Source organism: Panthera leo, chromosome D4 (genome assembly GCF_018350215.1).
Source record: "Panthera leo isolate Ple1 chromosome D4, P.leo_Ple1_pat1.1, whole genome shotgun sequence".
In the NCBI taxonomy this organism is placed as follows: Eukaryota; Metazoa; Chordata; class Mammalia; order Carnivora; family Felidae; genus Panthera; species Panthera leo.
In genome coordinates, this window is record NC_056691.1 from 81,994,075 (window position 1) to 82,015,739 (window position 21,665).

At 39.0% G+C, this 21,665-nt stretch overlaps 1 protein-coding gene across 2 annotated transcripts in view; it reads left to right on the top strand.

Moving 5' to 3' along the window:
* RABGAP1 (RAB GTPase activating protein 1) overlaps window positions 1-21,665 on the top strand; it is a 166,914-nt gene that overhangs the window by 123,925 nt on the left and 21,324 nt on the right. For both annotated transcript variants that reach the window (XR_006195809.1, XM_042912623.1), the window contains 6 exons: window positions 3,495-3,608; window positions 8,479-8,553; window positions 12,178-12,303; window positions 12,905-13,048; window positions 15,234-15,275; window positions 15,526-15,654. Coding sequence is in view for 1 of the 2 variants with exons in the window: in XM_042912623.1 (XP_042768557.1) it covers window positions 3,495-3,608; window positions 8,479-8,553; window positions 12,178-12,303; window positions 12,905-13,048; window positions 15,234-15,275; window positions 15,526-15,654 (630 nt within the window). In the remaining variant the exon portion in view is untranslated. The remainder of the gene's footprint in view (window positions 1-3,494; window positions 3,609-8,478; window positions 8,554-12,177; window positions 12,304-12,904; window positions 13,049-15,233; window positions 15,276-15,525; window positions 15,655-21,665) is intronic.

Below are 21,665 nucleotides of genomic sequence, written 5' to 3' on the forward strand. Positions count from 1 at the left end.
AATCTAAAACCAAATCACAATCTCTATACCTATGTGAATAGTTTTATAGGGGGGATAAGGTACACAAAAATAAAAATATATATTTTAGGTACCGTGTGTGTGTGTGTGTGTATTTCACATATCACTGGTGAGTGTACATGTGTGGGTTCAGAGGAGAGCCCCAGCACTCAGCAGTGCTGGATGGAGATTGCTTCCTTTCACTTTTATCAAGTCTTTTCTATGTACATGTCAGACACTGATAGAAGTTGTTCATCTAAGAAACTGAGCCAACCTTCAAACTCGGCTATGTGTGCCTCTAAGCTATACCCCTGTTTTAAGATCTTTAGGTTAATATGGATTTACATCATTTTTATCATTTAGCTGTATATTTACCTAAAGTAGGATTCTTCTTAATCTGAAGAGTTTGAATCATCTTGGGTCTCTTTCATTTGTGTGGGTGTCCTTTTTTATTTTTCCATTTAAAATCAACCTTGTAATTTATACACAGTAAAATACACAAATTTTAAGTGAATGATTAAATACATTTTAACTACCACCATAGATATAATGGGTAATATTTCCGTATTCAAACTTCCAAAAGTTCTTTCATGTCTCTTAATAATCAGTTTTCTCCTTTTAACTCTAGCCTCTTCAAAACACTGATCTACTTTCTATAATGTACAATTTTACCTTTTTTTAGAATTTCATACACTTGGAATTAATGGAAAATAATCTTTTGTGTCTGGCTCCTCTCAGTTACAAAATGCTTTTGAAGATCCATTCATGTTGCACGTATGGGTTTTTTTTTGTTTTCCTGAGTAGTATTCCACTATCTGGATTGTACCACAAATTATTTATCCATTTACCCATTGGAGCACATGTGTGTTGTTTCCAGTTTGGGCTAATATGGATAAAGTTGCCATGAACATTCAAGGTCAAGTCTTTGCATGTATTCATATTTTCATCTCTCTTGGAGAAATACCTAGGAGTAGAATCACTGAATTAAATGGGAAGTATATGTTTAACTTTATATGACCCTCCAGACTGTTTCTAAAATATTTGTACCATTTTGCATTCCCACCAGCAAATTTTGGGAGTTCCGGTTATTTCACACCCTTTGCCAGTACTTGGTATCTTGGTTCTTTTTAATTTTAGCATTTAGTAGGTATGTAGTAGGATCTCTTTGTAGTTTCAGTCTATATTGTTCTAATGATGAGTGATGCTGAAGTTTTGTCATGTGCTTATTCACCATCTGTATGCCTTCTTTTGTGAAGTATCTCTTCAATCTTATACCACCATACCCCGTTTTTATTTATTTTTTTACGTTTATTTATTTTGAGAGAAGATAGAACACACGAGCAAGGGAGGGGCAAAGAGAGAGACGGGGAGAGAGAGAATCCCAGGCAGGCTTCGCACTGATAGTACAGAGCCCGATATAGGGTTCAAGCTCACAAAGAACCGTGAGATCAAGAGCTGGATGGTTAACCTCAACTGAGCCACCCAGGTGCCCACCATTCCCCCTTTTTAAAGCCAGTTGTTTTTGCCTCTTTATCTTTTTTCAAAGTTTTATATTCTGGATACAACACCATTATCAGATTTTATAGGCATTTTGTCCTGGTCAGGTTTACATTTTCAGGTTCTTAACAGTGGCCTTTTTTTTTTTTTTTTTTTAAATTTTTTTTTTTTAACGTTTTATTTATTTTTGAGACAGAGAGAGACAGAGCATGAACAGGGGAGGGGCAGAGAGAGAGGGAGACACAGAATCTGAAGCAGGCTCCAGGGTCTGAGCTGTCAGCACAGAGCCCGACGCGGGGCTCGAACTCACAGACTGCGAGATCGTGACCTGAGCCGAAGTTGGCCGCTTAACCGACTGAGCCACCCAGGCGACCCAACGGTGGCCTTTTTTGAATAGTACAGCTTTAAAGTTTTGATGAAGTCCAGTTTATCACTTTTTATTTCATGATTCATGACTCTAGATAGCTCTGCAGATCTCTTTCTTTTCAGCTTTTCCTATCCAGTAGACTGATCTACAAACTCTAGCTGCTTTGCCCTCTCCATATTCTTTTTATTCAACTCAGGGAGACACTCCCCACCCAGCTCTGTTTCAGGTTGCTCTCTGTGTGCTGCAGCCTGGAAGCTGCCACTAGACAATAACTACTGTAGTCTCAGGTCTCACCTTGGGTTTTGTCCTTTTGTCAGGGAGCAGCATGGTTCTGAGTTGCCTTAACTGCTAATAACATATTAAAAACTAGTAGTATACCAGTAAAGGTCTTTAGAAAAGCAGTTTGGCAATGTCTTTGAAAGTTTAAATAGTTTACTTGTTAAAAAAAGAGCATAGGCTTTAAAGTTATTCGATGGAGTTTGGGGGCATAAGAATGATAGTGTACAAACTTGTACTGAGTAGTAAATAAACCATTGAGACCTGATGAACAGTATAATGAATATATTATGAAATGTAATAAATATGGATACAATGACAATCATATTACAGTATATAAATGTATCAGAATAACACACTGTACACCTTAAATTTATACAGTGTTACATGTCAAACTTGTTCAATAAAATTTTTAAATGTAAAGTTCAAATCCCACAACTGTAAAATACTTATGGCCCTAGGAACATGATTACCTAAAAGACTGGAGAAATTACTGGACAAGAGAAGAATATCACTTTAATTTTTCATCTTGAAACAAGAGTATCAGGCTCTTGGATGGTATGCTGAATATGATGTAGTCTCACCAAGGAGAAGCAAGTCTATTGTCTTATGAAAACAATGCATTGTTAAAATAGAAGGTCATGTTTCTTAGCTGTAGTTCTTTAGCATGTGAGCAAATAAAATTTAACAAGGGGTATTTATTAGAAATACCTGGATACTTGCTATGTGGTATGAAAGTTTGCTGATATTATTGACATATATTTAGTTTTCTCCACTGGCAAAAGAAAGGATATTTTCCCATAGCCTACTTGAATCCCTTGACATTTGCTGGTCTAGTTTCCTATTGAGTAGACTCTTGGGTGCATTTTTATGCCATTTGCCCTTAGGATAAACCCCAATTAAGGGACTTCTCTTTTCCTTTTGAGAACCTGGCACATGGGCTTTATGCCAAAGGATCATTTAAAGCAGCAGTTTTTGTACCCAGTTTTTCTAGTGGGAGCATTTTACCTCCTTTTGAGATTAGCTTGAATATTTTCCTATAGGAAGTCCATTTTGATTACATTTTCTCTCTTACAATAGAAAGGTCAGCAGCTGTTCTTCCTTGCAACAGAAATGGAGTATACTTGAGGTATATACAGTAAGCAGGTTGCTTTTCTTCCATATTGTTTTTCTTAATATTTGATTTTGCTTTCGCTTGAACAGTTGGTGCCTGAAGATGTAGTAACTCTGGGCATGCATATGTGTATGTATGTCCCTGCAGTATTTTAAAGCATGTAAATGAGAAGACCTTGTTATATAAACTCACACAAGTACGTACATGATTGATTACTAAACCTCTTTCCTAATGTTTCCACAGGAGTCTCCCCAGGACAGTGCCATCACCCGGGATATTAACCGGACATTCCCAGCCCATGACTATTTTAAGGACACAGGAGGAGATGGACAAGATTCCTTATATAAAATATGCAAGGTATCTCACATCCAGAAAAAAACCTCGGTTTTGAATGGTCATTCTGGTTCTTTGAAATTACACAAAAGATAACTACAAAGTGTAATTTGCATTTGGTATTTAAGAAGGCAAAAAAGAAGAGAGTAGACTTTCTGAAATTGTGTTGTTACTTTTTAATTTTACGCTCATAATGAACAGGAAGTCAATTAGAAACACAATGGTTAGGTTTCTTTTACCCTTTCAATCAGGACTTTCAGATGACAGTCCCCTGGCTCCACATTTAAATTTTTGGCAGTGGGTTTTATGTTAAGAGATTCTGCGTCCTGTAACACTGCAAACTCCTTTTTGGTATTCACATTATAAATTACGAACTTGGCACCTAGGACCTATCCAACAGTGGGAAGTGCTGATGCCTATCGAGGTGGACTTTTAGCACTGCAGCATAATAAATGGTGGGAAATACTGATGTCTGTCAAAAAGTCTGTACCGGAAAGCTGTAAAGGAAGTGTTCAATTTCAGCAATCCATTTTCCAGAATATTTTGGTACTTCAGAGCCATAAGGCTAAAAGAGGACCTAGGACCAGAGTTCTTCAACCTTCCTCTGCCCTTAGAACTAGTCTTTAGTCTCCACCCCCCCCCTCCCCCCCCCCCCCCCCCAAATTAATTAAATACCTAGTTAGCATCTACCATGTAGGAAATACAGATGGGGCATGAGACATATCCTTAAGGAACTTACTATATATTACTGATTGAGAAAGTACAACTAACAAGTTTTAGGACAGGCTAACAATAAAAGACAGGTTTTCCAGTGATAAACTAGATGCTTCAAACTATAAGGGGAGTTAGATTTAGAGAAATGTTTTTTGGGTTTAATTTTAATTTCCCCAAAGTTGTCCTTTCTTTTGTAATATTCTTCTCTGATCATTCTTTTTTAGCCCCTTCTCAGTTGTGCTTCCCCGTAAGCAGCCATCCAGCTATGCCTCATCTTACTGCAAAATTTCCCATAAAGAAACCCTGTGCCCACTGCCTCTGATCCCCAACCTCCTTATCTCACTGCACTCTAGTTTCCGTCTCATAGTGTTCTTCCTTGCAATTCTCTTTGCTCTTGACCTCTCTCGCCCTCTTGGTTTTGCTCTCCCTTTTCTCACAACATTGCTAACTCCCTTTTGATTTCTTTTCTCTCTCTACCTGCCCCTAAAACAGAGGCCTTCCCCTAGGTGCTCAGTCAGTAGTTCCTGTAGCTCTACCCTGTCTCCCTGGATGACTCTTTCCACCCCCAGAGCTTCAGCTATCACCACTGCACAGATGTTCCCAAATCCACATTCTCTCAAGGCCTGAACTTCTAGCTGCCAGTTGTTCTTCATGTAAAAGTCTGTTAAGTACATCAAACAAAAATGTCTAAAAATAGAGTTCATTTAAAAACATGTTTTATTATAAGAATTTTCAGATATAAAAGTTGAATACAAATATAAAATTTGTATACATCCTCCACCAGATTTAATGTTTATGAACATATTGCCACAGTTGCTTCATCTATCCCTTTTTTTCCTGAAGTACTTCAAAGCAAATATCAGATATCATGATCCTAAATTCTTCACTATGCATCTCAAAATATAAGATCATTATTCATCTGTAGCTTCCATCATTATTGATCAATACCATCCAGTATCTGCCATATTCAGATTTCCCTAAATGTCCTCATACATTTGGTTAGACTCAGAATCCAGCGATATCCATATGTTTAGTTGTTACGGCTCTTTTAATTAGAAACCATCTTCCTTTTTCCCTCCATGCCATTATCATGCTGAAGATACAGTCATTTCTCTGTTAGTTTTCAGATCTTTCCTTTGGCCACATTGAGTTTGATAAGATTGATGTCTGGGGCTCCTGGGTAGCTCAGTTGGTTAAGCATCCAACTTCAGCTCAGGTCATGATTTCATGGTTTGTGAGTTCGAGCCCCAAGTCAAGCTCTGTGCTGACAGCTCCAAGTCTGGAGCCTGCTTCAGATTGTGTGTGTCTCTCTCTGTCTGCCCCTCCCCCACTCCTGCTCTGTCTCTCAAAAACGATAGGATTGATGTCTCTTATAGCTATACTTCCCTTTCTGAACATTTATTTATTTTGAGAGAGAGAAAAAAATGCACACATGCAAATGGGGGAGGGGCAGAGAGAGAGGAAGAGAGACTCTCAAGCTGGCTCCGTTCTATCAGCACAGAGCCTGATACTGAACTCGATCCCACCTACTGTGACATCATAACCTGAGCTGAAGTCAAGAGTTGGTTGCTTAACCGACTGAGCCACCCAGGCACCACTTTACTTCCCTTTCTAATCACTGCCTGGTACGGGGCAGGCCTCTGTCATATGTTGCCAGCACTTTTACAAAAGCTGCCTTGCATTAGTCTCCCTACCTTTGAGTTATAGCGAACTTACTTTTTTCTCCATGTTGACCCCAGGATTGGATGATTTCAGGGCTTCCAGGAAAGCCTTTATTGCTTCCTCATAACCCACAGAACACTATCACAATTTCATAGTTCATTTCCTGGTCCCAGATTCCTTAGCTTAGCATTAAAGACATTTTGTAATCTATCCTGGCTTAATTCATAAATACTTTATGCTTCAGCTACATTGAACTTCTTGTTGTACTCTGAGTTGATTTACGTGTCCAAATGTCCCACCTGAACCATGAAGTTCTCAAGGGCAGAAATCACTTTATATATGTTAGCATCTGTAGCAGTTGGCACAGTGGTTGACATATAGTAGGTACTCATTAAATGTTGATGAATTAATGAAGTGCCTTTTCTTCCCCATATTTCATTACAGCTCTCATGAATTTTATATTCCAAACATTTCCCAAAGGTGTCGTGTACTTTCACATCTGTATATATTCCTTCAAGCTTTTCTGTGAACCTGAAAAATCTGCTCCCCTCCATTCTCTGCCTTTAGTACATTTCATTCTGGTGCATAAGTAATTAAACCATGTGCTGAGCAATTTACCTGAGAGAGCTGAGAATACATCAAGTCTATGATACAAATACTATGATTAGTCTCATTTCTTACAAGTAAGAAGTATAAGTAATGAACCAAAGGTCCAGACCGAGACATTAGCAGTTGTGGGATTTCAGCCCAGCTCTGACAAACTCAGAAGCTTCTGTTCTTTCTTGACCAATCAACTGTTAATTGACTTCACAGACATTGTCAGACTGCTTTCTACAGAGCTGTATTGGCATATATTACCACTAGCTTGTAACACAGTCTTATAAAAATTATTATTAATACTTATTAGTGTTTACTAATTGGACAGGTGAAAAGTGATGCCTTATTAAATAAGCAGATTGTTTCTCAAGCCCTCTGCATATCTTGTCTTTGTCAAAGTATATGTGTTTTCTGCTCTGTAGTCCTCTCATTGGATAAGCTTTGATGACATGGGGAATTTAATGAGATTATATTAAATTCTACTTGAATTTATGAAAGCATAATTACCATTTATATATATATATATATATATATATATATATATATATGTATATAACATATATATGTATAAAATGTATTTCTAAAGCTATAGTTTTACCAAAAGCTAATGGTAAAACGCATGTGTATATTAACTTAATTGTCATCTAATAAGCATTCACATCATATTTTGCTAACTGATCTTTTTTCTGAACATGCTCATTCTGAATTGCTTTCTTGGGATGCACAGACAGTGTGTCACAAAAAAAAAAGTGAAGAATAAAGGGAATTTCATCCGAAATAAACTTGTCAAATAGGGAATAGCATTTTCAATCTGTAGGAATTTCCCTTTCCACCACAGCCTACATGAGAACTGTAAATATTAATCATAAAAACAAGACTGAAAAACAAAGAACCAAAAAGAATAAACCACAAGGAATGTTAGATGTCAATATTCTGTTAAAGATAGTGTTCAGAAGAGATGGGTAATAATCATCTGCCGCCAAGAAAAATACAAGAATTCCAAAGGAACCCACAAATGGTTTCAGAGTAGTCCCTCTTATCAGAAAAGTTATTACTGGCATTGCGGAAAGGATTGTATTTTGGTGTCTTTGCCAAAAGATTTTTTCCCAGAAAGAAAAATGAGTAAAGTTAACATTATTTAGAGAGAGCCTGCTGTATGACTGGCTGGGTTGAAGGTGTGAGGTGCTGGCTAGGTTGGATAGGACGTCACCCCCAGCCCCTGAGAAGCTCACAGTCCAGTAGAGAAGATGGACATTTAAAATGCTGTGTCGGGGGCACTTGGGTGGGTGGCTTAGTCAGTTAAGTGTCCTTTGGTTTTGGCTCGGGTCATGATCTCTCTTGGTAAGATCAAGCCCCACGTCGGGCCCCACCCAGAGCATGGAGCCTGCTTGGGATTCTCTGTCTCCCTCTCCCTCTGCCCGGCTCTTGTTCACGTGTCCACGCAAGTGCATGCTCTTTCTCTCTCACAAAAAAGATAAATAAAACAAAGCAAAATAAAATCCAGTATGATAAGTGCATAATAACTATACTTGTGTAGCAAGTACCATAGAAGTACAGAGAAGAGAGGGAATCCCCAGAGAATGGAGTGCTTGGAGCCTGAAGGAAGAGCATATTTTTTAGACAGAAGACGAGACAGCATGAGCAAAGACAACGAGTTACAACAACCTTTTTTCAGTGCTGAAGTGATTTTTGCTTAACTTTACCCACTCCTGGCCTACAGGAAGTGGCATGGTGACAGTTCTGTTTATTGTAAAGAAAAAATTGCAATTGGAGAGAAATATTTGCATCATTCATTGACCATCAAAATGCCATAGTGGAATGTGGGAATCTTCTAGGTTCCTATGTTCAGAGTCCTGTAGGGCAAGTATGGCCCATGAGTGACTACATTCATTTACACCTCCTGTGTTTTTTCTTTTTCCAGGCATATTCTGTGTATGATGAAGAGATTGGCTATTGCCAGGGCCAGTCATTTCTCGCTGCTGTTCTGCTTCTCCATGTAAGTATTAGGTTTCTGTTACGATTTACACATGAGCTGCCTCAGCTTATACTAGCCTTAGACTCGAGCATGGTTTTACATTGGTTTTGGCCAGACCCTGGTACGTGAGTTTTGACTCCTGTATCTGGAAACCTTTACCTTAAATTAATGTAACATTGTCATGGAAGAGAAACATGGTAAGAATAAATGACAGTGTTGAAAACTAGTACAGGGTAGATTTCATTTTTATTGCTAGAATGATTGGATAGTCTCGGTTGAACTCTTAGGGACATTTTATATTCTGTAAGGTAGACTGTTCTTTAGTATTTATTTGGGGGATCTTTGTATTAGAGGTGGAAAGCAGAGAAGTTGGCTATTTTTAGTGCCATTTTATTCATTTATTTATTCAGCAAAGACCTTTACCCTCCACCTTACTGATATTCTTTCAAATCCACAGCAAAATTGAAAAAAAAAAGGTTAGGGTGCAATACCCATAAACTTTTGTTCTATTTTACCAATTAATATGTTATCACACATCTTTCTCCATCTCTCTATGTCTCTTTTCATCTTTTTTTTTTTTGCACGCATTTTATTTTTTACCAAAAACATTTTTTGAAGTTATTTTTGGAAAATCAGTAGCAAACATCACCATACTTCACTCCTAAATACTTGAACATGAATCTCCTAAGGACATAATCATAATACTGTAGTCACATCCAGAAATTCCACATTGATTCAGTAATGTCTTACACACAATCCACATTTGATTTTCCCCAATTGTTTACTCAGTGAAGTCCTTTATAATTTTTTTTTTTTTTTCTAACCAAGATCAGTGACAATTCAAGCAATGCTTTTGGTTGTCCTATCTCTTTATTTTTTTTAATCTAAACTATCCTCCCCTTGCCTTTCTTGTGCTTTATGCCCTTGACAGTTTTGAAAAATTCAAGCAAGTTGTCTTGTAAAATATTCCACATTCTTGATTTGTCTGATCATTTCCTCTTGTTTAAAATTAAAATGCTTGGCAAAAATACCACACAGGTGATGTTAGTAGAGAGTTCATGGGTACTTCCATCTTTAGCACGGTAGATGCTAGAGATCAGGAGTGACTAAGGTAGACATGGTCCCAATCTTTGTGGATACAGAGCTAGTGAAGCTGACTGGTTATAATTAGAAAGTCACACAAGTACATCATTATCTCAACGGCGCTATAAAGGTATAGTAAAAAGTTTGATGCAAGAGTATAACAAATGAGCCTTAATTTATATTATAGACTTCTCTGGAGGTAACCTTTAAGGTGAACACTGAGAAATGAGAAGCGGTATCTATCGTTCTCTGTTGTACTTGTTTGTATTGTTTAACTTTTTAAAGCTAACATTGCTAGGAAAATAAGAAAACTATTTTAAAAGCAAGAAAGTGGAGAGTCGAGCACTCCCAGTGAAAGGAATAGTACACTATGCAGAAGCACTGAGATGGGGAAAACTTGGCATATGGAAGGAACGAAAGAAGGGCAGTGTGACTGGACCATCATGGGTGTGATGAGGAATGGGGAGGAAACTGGACAGGTCAACAAGACCAGCTTAAGGAGGGCAGTGGAGGCCAGCTCAGGGAGTTTGGATTTTGTTTCTCTAAGTAAGGGGAAGCTTTTGAAGAGTTTGAAGCCATTTTGTATATAGGTTGTAATATGAGTAAAACCAAAAACCACTTTGTATCTTCTTACTGTGAGAACCTAGCTTATTGGTATTAGTAAGCATGTAAAAATATCATAAAGCTGTGACATCAATAAAGAGGTCAGGTTTTTTTTCCACAGCTCTATCGAGGTACAATTGACAAAAATTGTGTGTGTGTGTACATACAGAAGGTGTGTAATTTGATGAGTTGATAGGCTCTACATTGCAAAACGAGTACCACAGACAAGCTAATTAATGTCCATCAAAAGGACAAGGTTTAAATTTTTTTTTTAATGTTCGTTTATTTTTTTGAGAGAGACAGAGACAGAGACAGAGAGACAGAGTGCGAGCAGGGGAGGGGCAAAGAGAGGGAGACACACAATCCGAAGCAGGCTCCAGGCTCCGAGGTGTGAGGACAGAGCCCCAACGCAGGGCTCAAACCCACAAACTGTGAGATCATGACCTGAGCCGAAGTCGGACACTTAACCTCAGGTGTGCCAAAAGAACAAGTTTTAAAATTTTGTTTGTTGGTTGTTTTTTTTTTTTTTTAAGTTTATGTATTTTGAGAGAGAGTGAGAGCTGGGGAGGGGCAGAGAGAGAGGGAGAAAGAGAATCCCAAGCAGGTTCCACACTGTCAGCACAGAGCCTGACTCAGGCCTCAAACTCACAAACTGCAAGATCATGACCTGAGCTTAAACCAAGAGTTGGACACTTACTCGACTGAGCCACCTGGACACACCTGTTCTGTTGTTTTAATAAGACTTGATATCTCAAAGTCTCTCAGGGCTGTATGGTTTGTCTCTGTTCTCAACTTCAGTCCAAGAACATTTGCCCCCATTTAGGTATCACAGTCTCTTTAAAATGGGTTTCCCAGACAAATCGCCAGTGTCTTGGTTTGAACTCTGTACTGCTTGCCATTGTGTTAAGATAAATGCTTGTTTCAGAGGAAAAGCAGATGTGCTGTCTGACATCAGAAATGCCACTCTGGGGCAGACCAAGTGTCCCTCAGCATGGGGACAAAATTGTGAAATTGCCTTCCACGATAGAGACCTCTGAGATCTGCTCCTTTGCCCCAAATGCCCTTACCTTTTCCAATAATAAATTGCTATGCTTTTATCATTTATTACTGAATCCAATTTGTTCTGTAGTTCTGCTTTAGTCTCTGATTTTTGTGTTCAGCCCACTTCCATCCCCTTGTTCCACAGAAGCCCGCCCACCTTCTTGACATTTTGAAGGCTTGCTACATCACACCAAGCCTTAAATAACGTTTCCAGTGCTTTTTTTTCTGTTTTGAAAGCTAGACATTTTGCCAGGTTCTCAGGGAAATGTTTTTCCACCAAGCTATGAAAGATGTAGGTATTATTATAAACAGGGTAACATCTATAAATAGAATTGAATGGTGAGGGGTTTTGTAATATTTTATATATTGCCATGACCATTACTTTAGTACTTTGTGCATTACAATAAACCTTAGGATATTTAAGATTCTGCTATAATTGGCCAGTGAGGAAGAAAAACACTTTCAGTAGAAAGAAATAGCAGCTAAGGAGGCAAAATGATTTAATGAAGGCGTCATGATTTGAGAAGATGAAACCTACACTGTGTGTCGGCCTATTGCTGCTCAGCTCAGATCCGGTCCTGCAAAGCCTATACTCCGCTCCGTCAGGCAGACTCGGGCCTTCTTGTTCTTGGATCCCCACTGATCTTTCTACCTAATTCATATTATGCTTACTCTACACTGATTGTATGGGAAACTTCTGGAGGATAGGAACAGTATCTGACACAGAATAGGCATCATTAATATTTCTTTATTGAGGGAATGAATGTAGTAAAACACAACTACCTGAGTTACTACATATCACTAAATGTCATAGTATTTAGATAGGGCTGGAAGGATGAATTAAACATACTGAGAAAACTTCTGTATATGTTTTGTGATCCCCACCTCCACCCCCACCCCATTCCCTGTCTGTTACAGATGCCTGAAGAACAGGCATTCAGTGTTCTGGTCAAGATCATGTTTGACTATGGTCTCAGGGAACTTTTCAAGCAAAACTTTGAAGATTTGCATTGCAAATTTTACCAGTTGGAGCGACTCATGCAGGTAAAAAGAGAAACCAGCTTGCATTCGCCACTAAGAGTACGGGACTGGGGAGAGCTGGATCCATGAATTGGTGCCAGGGAGCAGTGGTGGTTGCCTTAGCCATCCAACGTTAAGGACTGGTTTTATATTTTTCATTTCTCACTATGTGATGACAATGCCAAGATTAATAAGGTGTGAACCTGAATGGGTGTGAGCTGGTTTTTCAATCTCATAAACACCCAAAAGATCAGATGACTTTGTGGGGGACTTTAACATAGCAAACTAAATCAAGAAATATCCGCCAAGGCTCTGAAGCTGACTGGTTAGGAATAGCATAATAAAAGTGAAACAAACTTTCCCAAACATTTCATAACTTGGAAAGAAAAACTTTCATTCCAAATATTTGTCACCGTCTTGGGGATTCCTCTCGAGAGCTAGTTTGTGGACCAGAAAAGAGAGCCAAGTGCCTGCTTAATACTTGATGATAAGTGTTCTTTTGAGCACTTTGGAGGTTTGTAGGAAAACACAAATATGTGACTTTTTTGACCTATTCCTGGCAGATTTATGAGTGGGAGTTGAACAGCTGCATATGTGCCCAAAACTAATTAGTTTGCTATTTCAGGAATACATCCCTGACCTGTACAACCACTTCCTGGATATAAGCCTTGAAGCACACATGTATGCCTCCCAGTGGTTTCTTACACTTTTCACTGCAAAATTCCCTCTCTACATGGTCTTCCATATCATCGACCTGCTTTTATGTGAGGTAGGTATCAGAGGCCAGAACACTTCAGCTTTTGTTTACAGTGCTCTCCCATGTCGGCTCCTTCAAAACAGAATTTGTTCTTAGTTATTTTATTTTAATGCTCAAAAATCCAGATTTAAGTAATGCTTCCTTGGGTTAAAGCGAGTGATCACGTTTTGTTAAAGGTGCTCTCGGCTTAAAAAAAAAAAGAAAAGAAAAACGAAAACCACTACTAGACATTTGTATTAGTATTAGGTTTGGCTGCATTTATTGAAGAAACTCAAAGTCACAGTGACTAAGGTAGAGGTTTAGTTCTCTTCATTCACATAAAAGAAACCAGAAGGTTGACAGTAACCTGTCAGGGGACAGGGAGGGTCAGGGGACAGAGGAGGGTGTGTCCCCCTTTAAAAGAGACTTCCTAGATGTTCCACCTGAATTTTCATTTCTCTCTTATTGGCAGGAACTTAGGTACCTGACCACATCTAGCTACAAAGGAGAGTTTTTAAAAACTGGGTAGGAATTTGCTAAAAATTGGAGGGTCTGTTACTAAAACAAAAAAGATATTAGAGTAAGTAATAGTCTTTGCCAAGCATGGTTTGGCAGGGTGATTAAGAAAAGAATAACTAATTTCCAAAATAATATATGTCTGTTTGTTTATTTTGAAAGAGAGAGCACGTGTGCAAGCTGGGGAGGGACAAAAAAAATCCCAAGCAGGCTCCATGCTGTCAGCAGAGCCTGCCGAGGGGCTTAATCTTAACAACCATGAGATCATAACCTGAGCCTAAATCAAGAGTCAGATGCTTAACCAACTGAGCCACCCAGGCACCCCAATAATATATGTTTATTACAGAAACTAGAAAACAAGCAAAAAGTTCTAAAAATACTTCTAATTCCACTCTCCAGAGAGTGACTCTTTTAACATTTTGGTGTCTATTCTTTCAGCTTTTTGTGTGCATTTATTGATTTACATGTGTTATTTCTATATAGAATAACTTTTTCATATGGAGTATTATGTAATAATGTACATTATGGTTCTGTAGGTATATATTTTAAAATATTATGCTATATATGCTATTTGGTAACCTCTTTTCATTTCATGTATTTGAACATTTATAGACACACATCTGCACCTTCCTTCTTTTTAATTATGCCATATTCAAGGCATACAAAAATCCCTTGAAGAATTTCTGCCTTCTACCCAGCTTGAAACACTGTAAGATACACTATTACCAAATATGCCATTATTCTTACCTGCTACCAAATATCTCATTCTTTGGGTATACCATAATTTATGTAACCAATTCCTAGTCTCAGTCAACCCTTTAAGATTTATAGTTTTTCAGTATTATAAACAACCATTTGTTTTAAGTAGTTACTAAGGGCCTCCTGGCATGCCAAGTAATTTAAATAAACTTTTCAGCTAATTAGCTTAGAAAACCCTTGGGAGAACATTAGTTACGGAAACTGAGGTCCAGAAACTTAAAGAATTTAGCAGGTCTTAGTGCCTCCTCTTATCTTTTCTTTGTTCCTGGCACTCCCAAAGTGGTAGCTGAGGGAGAGGCAGGTTAGAGGGAGCCCTGAGCAGATTATGTTCTGGGGTAGAGGGCTCACACACAGAATGACTGCTGTATTTGGAGCGGGGCAGCACACAATAAGGGAAAAGGCCACCTGCAGTTATTTGCTGAGAGATCACAATTTTATGACTCTTATGTTTTGGTTGGGAAGCATAGAATACTTTGGAAAAGTGTTCTTGTTGAATGTGAGAATAGGGCTAAAGGTTTCTTCTCTTGGGGCGCCTGGATGGCTCAGTCGGTTGAGCGTCTCACTTGGGCTCAGGTCCTGATCTCATAGTTCGTGGGTTCAAGCCCCACATCGGGCTCTGTGCTGAGCGCTCAGAGCCTGGAACCTGCTTCGGATTCTGTGTCCTCCCTCTCCCCTGCTCACGCTCTGTCTCTCTCTTCTCTCAAAAGTGAATAAACATAAAAAAAAAAAAAAAGTTCTTAGAAGATTGGGAGACTGGGTCTGTTTTAAGATGTTTTTTAGTAGCAGACCTGTAATTATTATTGTCCAAGATATTTTCAAGTTATTCCATTTCTTTACTTAAGTTTTTATACTTTATCTTAAACTGTGGGGCATTCTGGGGACAGACAGCTGAATAGTCCAGATATGAACACTGAAAATATTCTTTTTGTGTTTTCTCTTCCAGGGAATAAGTGTTATTTTTAATGTCGCCCTTGGATTATTAAAGGTACACATTTATTTGTAAATTGAGTTACATCCCCTGTCCAGCACTTGCAGGATCTTGGTCTCGATCTCATTCTAAGCAGCTGTGCTGTAGCCCTGACCCTGACAGCAGCTAATGGGCAAGTGGCTCGGGCAACAGCTAAGAAGTATCTTCTGGGGATTGTAAAGGTGCTCGTGTTATACAGTGCTTCTTGTGCATCTTCATAGCCAAGACCTCTTTCTGTCCATGGTTGTGTTTTCTTTCTTTCGTCAAGACTTCCAAGGACGACTTGCTGCTGACAGATTTTGAAGGTGCCTTGAAGTTCTTCAGGGTCCAGCTTCCGAAGAGATATCGCTCAGAAGAAAACGCGAAAAAGCTAATGGAATTAGCTTGCAGCATGAAGGTAAAATAACATTTGCATCAATTTAGACTGTTTTGTTCAGTTACTGTCTCACCATTCCTGATCAAACTATGAACATTTACAATACATTAGTAGTAGTAATAATAATAATGTTTTCTTTGTATTTGTTTCCAAATATTCTCTTACGTAGTCTATCCTGTGCATCAAATCTCATTGCCTCTCCCAACCTTTGAACTCTAGGAATGGAATTATTATCCTTATTTAGAAGATATAGTAAAACACAAAGAGTCCTGCTGCTAGGTGGTGGCAGGACTCTGGTTTCGTGATTTCTATGTTGTCCTTTAACTTTCAATATTTGTTGTTATGGTCAGTAATTCCCTGAAATGAAACTAATAATTAATGAAGGGAACTCACTCCTTTTCATCACTTTCAGTGGCATTTATGATTTGTATAGTTTTTAAAAAATTTTTATATATATTTTTTTCATTTTTGAGAGAAAGAGCCTGAGCTGGGGAGGGGCAGAGAGAGGGAGACACAGAATCTGAAGCTGGCTCCAGGCTCTGAGCTGTCAGCACAGAGCCTGATGTGGGGCTCGAACTCACAGACTGTGAGATCATGACCTGAGCCAAAGTTGGATGCTTAACTGACTGAGCCACCCAGGGACCCCTGATTTGTATAATTTTTTTTTTTTAATTTTTTTTTTTTAACATTTTATTTATTTTTGAAACAGAGAGAGACAGAGCATGAATGGGGGAGGGTCAGAGAGAGAGGGAGACACAGAATCGGAAGCAGGCTCCAGGCTCTGAGCCATCAGCCCAGAGCCCGACACGGGGCTCGAACTCACGGACCGCGAGATCGTGATCTGAGCCGAAGTCGGACGCTTAACCGACTGAGCCACCCAGGCGCCCCTATAATTTTTTTTTAAAAAAAGGCAGCATCTCTTTGTATTAATGTAATATGAGTAGGAGAAATTCCATTGTCTGCTGACCGGAGCATAGACTTGAAATCAGATCTGAATTTGAAGTTATTTTATCGGTTTAAGGCACAATTTCCTGATATATAAAATAACAGTAGACTTCCAGTTCTGGTTATATGTCAGACTAAGCTGACTCGAGCTACCATGCTTTAAACACTTGGAGGTAGCAAATAAAATATAACCCAGGAAATGTTTAAATACCTGGATGAACTTGAAAGAAAAAAAAAAAAAGAAATCCCAAGTACCTGAATCACAGTAGCTCAAAGCTAGTGTGTGTGAAGTGCTAAAACAGGGGAATGTGGAACCTTGTTGATTTTAATGCTCAGGAACCTTGTTGATTTTGGGTGTTTGGGAGGCAGCTGAATCTGGAGTATTTGCATAAGTTAAGACCTTGGAATGGCTAACCTCTTTGTGAAAGGAGGAAATATAAAAACTACCTACCTATTATCCTGAGGAACAGTGGATATCCTAATATAAAATGAATTGAGGATTTGAAAAAGAAATAGAACCTCTAGATAATGAAATAACTATTAAAGTTATTATTCATCTTAAAGTGTTACATACTTCACAAGTACTACGGATAACATTTAATGGTATTTTCCCATGTGCCAGGGACTGTGGTTAAGTGCTTTCATATGTGAGGATTGTAACTACAATATGTATACAGTGCTTACGATGGTGCCTGGTAATTAGTAAGGGCTTAAGAATTGATGGCTCTTCCTATGGTTATTCTCCTCTGGCTTTTCAAGCAGTTATCAAATGAACACTTTTCAGTAACATTTTCATGGATGATGGGTTTGTGCACAGGGCACAGAACCAAGTGAGCTCTGAGTTCCTCTTTCCACCTCAGCCTGGTTCACACGAGAGGAAGCTGCCTCTTATTTGCTGATGATTTCCTCCCCTCCAAAACCTCCTTTCTTCGTGTCCCATCTCAAGTTCTGGAACGTGGTTCCTCAGGCCAAAACCCCTGCTTATTCTGAGCGCCTCTTTCTCTCACCACATCTTGGTCCATCCCAGCCCCGCTGGCACAATACACCCTGAATCTGATCACTTTTCTCCCCTTCTTACTAACACCCTAGTATAACCATCACCTTCACTTCTTTTCTGGAATGTTCCAGTAGACTCCATGTCTCCCTGTTTCCACAGTTTTTTTTTCTTGGTTTCTTGGAATAAAACTCAAGAGGTTTTGCCCTGGTGCACAGGGCACTGCACTGTCTGACCTCTGGCCATCTCTCTGATTGCACCTCCTACTTTCCCCCTCACATTTTCCACTTTACACAACCTGGCTTCCTTGCTGTTCTCAAACAGCAAGCATGCTAAGCATGTTCACTCCTCAGGCTTCTGCACTGGCTTGTCTCTCCACCCATCATGTTCTTCTCGATGTCCACATGGCGTCACCATCACCTCAGTGAGTCTTAAGCTCAAATATCATACCATCAGAGAGGCCTTCTCTAATTACGGTGTCTAAAGTAGCTGCTCCCTCAACCCTTTACACCCTGATCTCTTTATCCTGTCTTATTTTCCTCATATCATTCATTGTTACTTAACATTATTTTAGATCTTTATTTGATGCTCCCCTCCCCCCACCCCGAACTAAACCTTCAGCAGAGGGGACTTTATCTTATTTACTGCCTAATCCCCAGCATAAGAACAGGATTTGGCATAAAAAATTAGTTGAACGAGTGAACAAATGAATGTGCTGCTGAATTTATACCAAGTGGTGTTTTGAAAAGAAGAGTTAGAAAGTTAATATGGCTTTGGTCAAGGCTTAAAATAATGTCCAGCTGAAGGTTTTATCTTTTGGGTTTTCAGTACCTTGAAACACTTTAATAATATATGAATCCTTTATTTCCATAGGCCAGATTCGAGGTGTCTAATGTCTTTTTTCCTTTTTTTTCTTCTTCTTTTTTTTTTTGGCTTATGCTTTCAAGGAGTTAAGATAGACAGTGCTGCACAGCACACAAATTTTGTGCCTAGATACATAATTCCTTCTGGTCCTGGAGAACTCTGCATGGTGGGGGTACACTTTGGATAATGCCCCCTACTTGCCCATAGTCTCCGGTGAGAAAGATCGTAATCTTTCTTGAAATTGACCCACAGTGTGGAAAAGCCTACATATTGACCAGGACACGAGAATGAAATTTTTCTGCTAAAAGGTGGGATACAGTGTAGTTAGCAATGATTAGTTGTACTCTAGTAGGTTAATACTTAATGCCAAAATTATTAAGGGAAATATAGGCAACAGTTGAGCCAATTATTGGCAAAGGACCTCAGTCACTGTGATAATTTGCCAGCTCAAAAATAAGGAAAATCACTGTAAGCTCAGTCATGAGCGCTGCGTTATGTGGACTGCACGAGGTGGGAGTGCCTCCGTCAGCAAGAAAGTGCATCTGATCATCTGTGGCTTTGACGTCCCCTCTCTAGACATGGAAGAGGGGATCCCTGCTTTGTGAATGGCTTGGAAACTAGCTTTTTAACTTTTTGGTCTAGAATTTAGAAAGGGAGCATTGACTTTGTAACTTACTGAAATCCCATTCCATTATTTTTTAATTGCTTAAAAACCGTGGCTTCTGATTAAGGTGGGAATTAGGAATGCTTTGCCTCACATGCCAGTTGAGAAAACAGTTACCTACTTTTGTTGTTGTTGTGTTTTAACAGTTTTGATGTTGTAATTTCTGGTATTTGTATAGTTTTTATAGGTATCTCATTTCTCCCTCACAGTTCCCTGTGAGGTATGCAGGCCAAGTCGGTTTCCAAGTGGAAACTGAGGCTTATAGAAGTCTTGGCCAACTGGTACTATCTGGGCAGTGACAAGAGCCCTAGTGGAACTCAGGCCTTCTGACTCCACATTCCCAAAGCTTCCCACTCCATTGCATTGCCTCTTCTCATTGCAGAATTGCAGCAGGAATTAAGTTTGGTGTGGCAATATCTGAAATGGCCACCAGATGGGTGTGTTGCTCAAAAAGGTCTGTATTCCTCTCTGCCTGTGTGTCTTCCTTTTTTCTATACATCTTTCTCTTTGTCTGTCTTTACTTACCTCTTTCTCCTTTTCTCTCTTTTCAGTCCTTTTACTTCTCCCCTCCTCTCTCTTTCCCCTGAGTTTATTATGGAACTGATATAATTTATTTTCTTTTAAGTTTTAGATCTCTGCTCTTAGTCTAAAATTTAATAGCATACATCAGAACTCATTATTTGTCCATTGAGTTGCTCCCCTTTTATGGGTCATTGTCTTGAGATAGATTGTTCCTACTTTTTTTTTTTAAGTTTATTTACTTGAGAGCGTGCATGCATGCACGTGAGCAGAGGGGAGGGACAAAGAGAGAGGGGGAGAGAATCCCAAGCAGGCTCCATGCTGTCAAAGCAGAGCCCAACCTGGGGCTCAATCTCAGGAACCGTGAGATCCTGACGTAAGCCGAAATCAAGAGATCCTGACTTAACCGACTGAGCCACCGAGGTGCCCCTGTTTCCACTTCTGATAAAAGATCTAAAAGGACTTTGATTTACTAAAAAAAAAAAAAAAAAAAAAAAAAGATTTTTAAGTAATCTTCTGCATCCAGTGTGGTACTTAAAACCACAACCCCCAGATCGAGTCACGTGCTATACCAAGTGAGCCAGCTGGGTGCCCCAGGATTTTCACTTTAAATAGATTGTTCCAGGAGATCATGAATGGTCCTAGGAGCTCCACAACACTTTCATACTCATAACTGTACTATGCATTGTGTTTAGAGGGAGAAAATTGGAAAAAAAAATGAATTTGTAGGCCTTGCATTTTTTTAATTCAAGAAGTATGTGAGAGCAACTGTTTTTTTGTTTGTTTCTTTTTTATGTCTACACAGAGATGTTTGAGAATAAGTCAGATACGTAAGGCTAGTTTGGAAGAAGTAGGAGCCATAAAAGAGATAGCTGGTGAGTTTCTTAGATTAAACCTGAATGAAGATTTGACCCTTTCACTGTAGAATCCTGCCTAAGGTGAGATGGAATTCTGAGCCATTGATTGCTTCGTGGGGATTTGTTATTTCAGACTTAAAGTGAATGTACAAGACTTCAAACTACCTGTAGAAAAAGACACTACAGAAACCAAATAGCAGTATCTTGAAATTAATGTAATCCTAACCATTTGCTCTTTGGAGAAACAGAAAACTCTTTGGCATTTGGGTGTATTTGTTCTTGGGGATATTTTTATTTAAGACCTAATAGCAGAATTAGTTTGAAATTCATTCTCTGCTCAGATCATTTGTGTAGTTAGTGTGTGTTAGGATCTTAGGCCCTATGATTGCAGCGGCTTCATCAGTCTTGTCTCTTACTCTATTCACAGAATTTTGCATAGTGTCTACATAGTGACTTCATCCTTACAGTGATCATATGAGGTCATTTTACAGGCATGTATACTGAAGCTTAGAGAACTGAAGAAAACTCCCAAAGGGTATAAAGTTAGTAAGTGATAGAGGTGGGGTCAGATCCCAGGAATTTCAGACTCTAAAGTCAATGCTTACCACCATTGTGCTGTGGTGTAAATGAGGGGGTGAATGAATGGGACGAGAGCCACTTGTATTGGTCCATTTTTGCTGATGTTTGTCATGTAATGGTGGGTAAGCTGAGTCTCTGTCAGTTTGGCAAAGTTGTAGCTAAGTATAGCCAAGTTCAGTTTTCCTTATGACTAGACCAGGCTATAGTTTTACTTCTGTGTTTGTTTCCTACCTTTTATATTAGATTTCATGAGGAAACTTATGAGCGCTCTTTCTCTGCAGTGAACTATAAATTTTGCTGGTTATCACAAGGGTAGCACTGCCCGCTACCTTCTTATTTTATTTTAATAAGCTGGTCTTCCTTGGTTGTTTTCTTTGTTTGGGTTTTCTGCTACTAATTTGTTTCTTACATTTTAGAAAAATACTCTGATGGTGGAACCAGAATGCCTAATTCTATTTAGTGATCTTTGACGGAGTTTGAGCCTGAACTCTTTGAACAAATTAAATAAGAAGGCTCAGAAATTAAATAGAATGTTGATTTGTTTCAAGTGGTTATAAGTGCGGGCTTGGGAGTCCCGCAGACCTTGGCTCTCATCCTGGCTCTGCCTCTG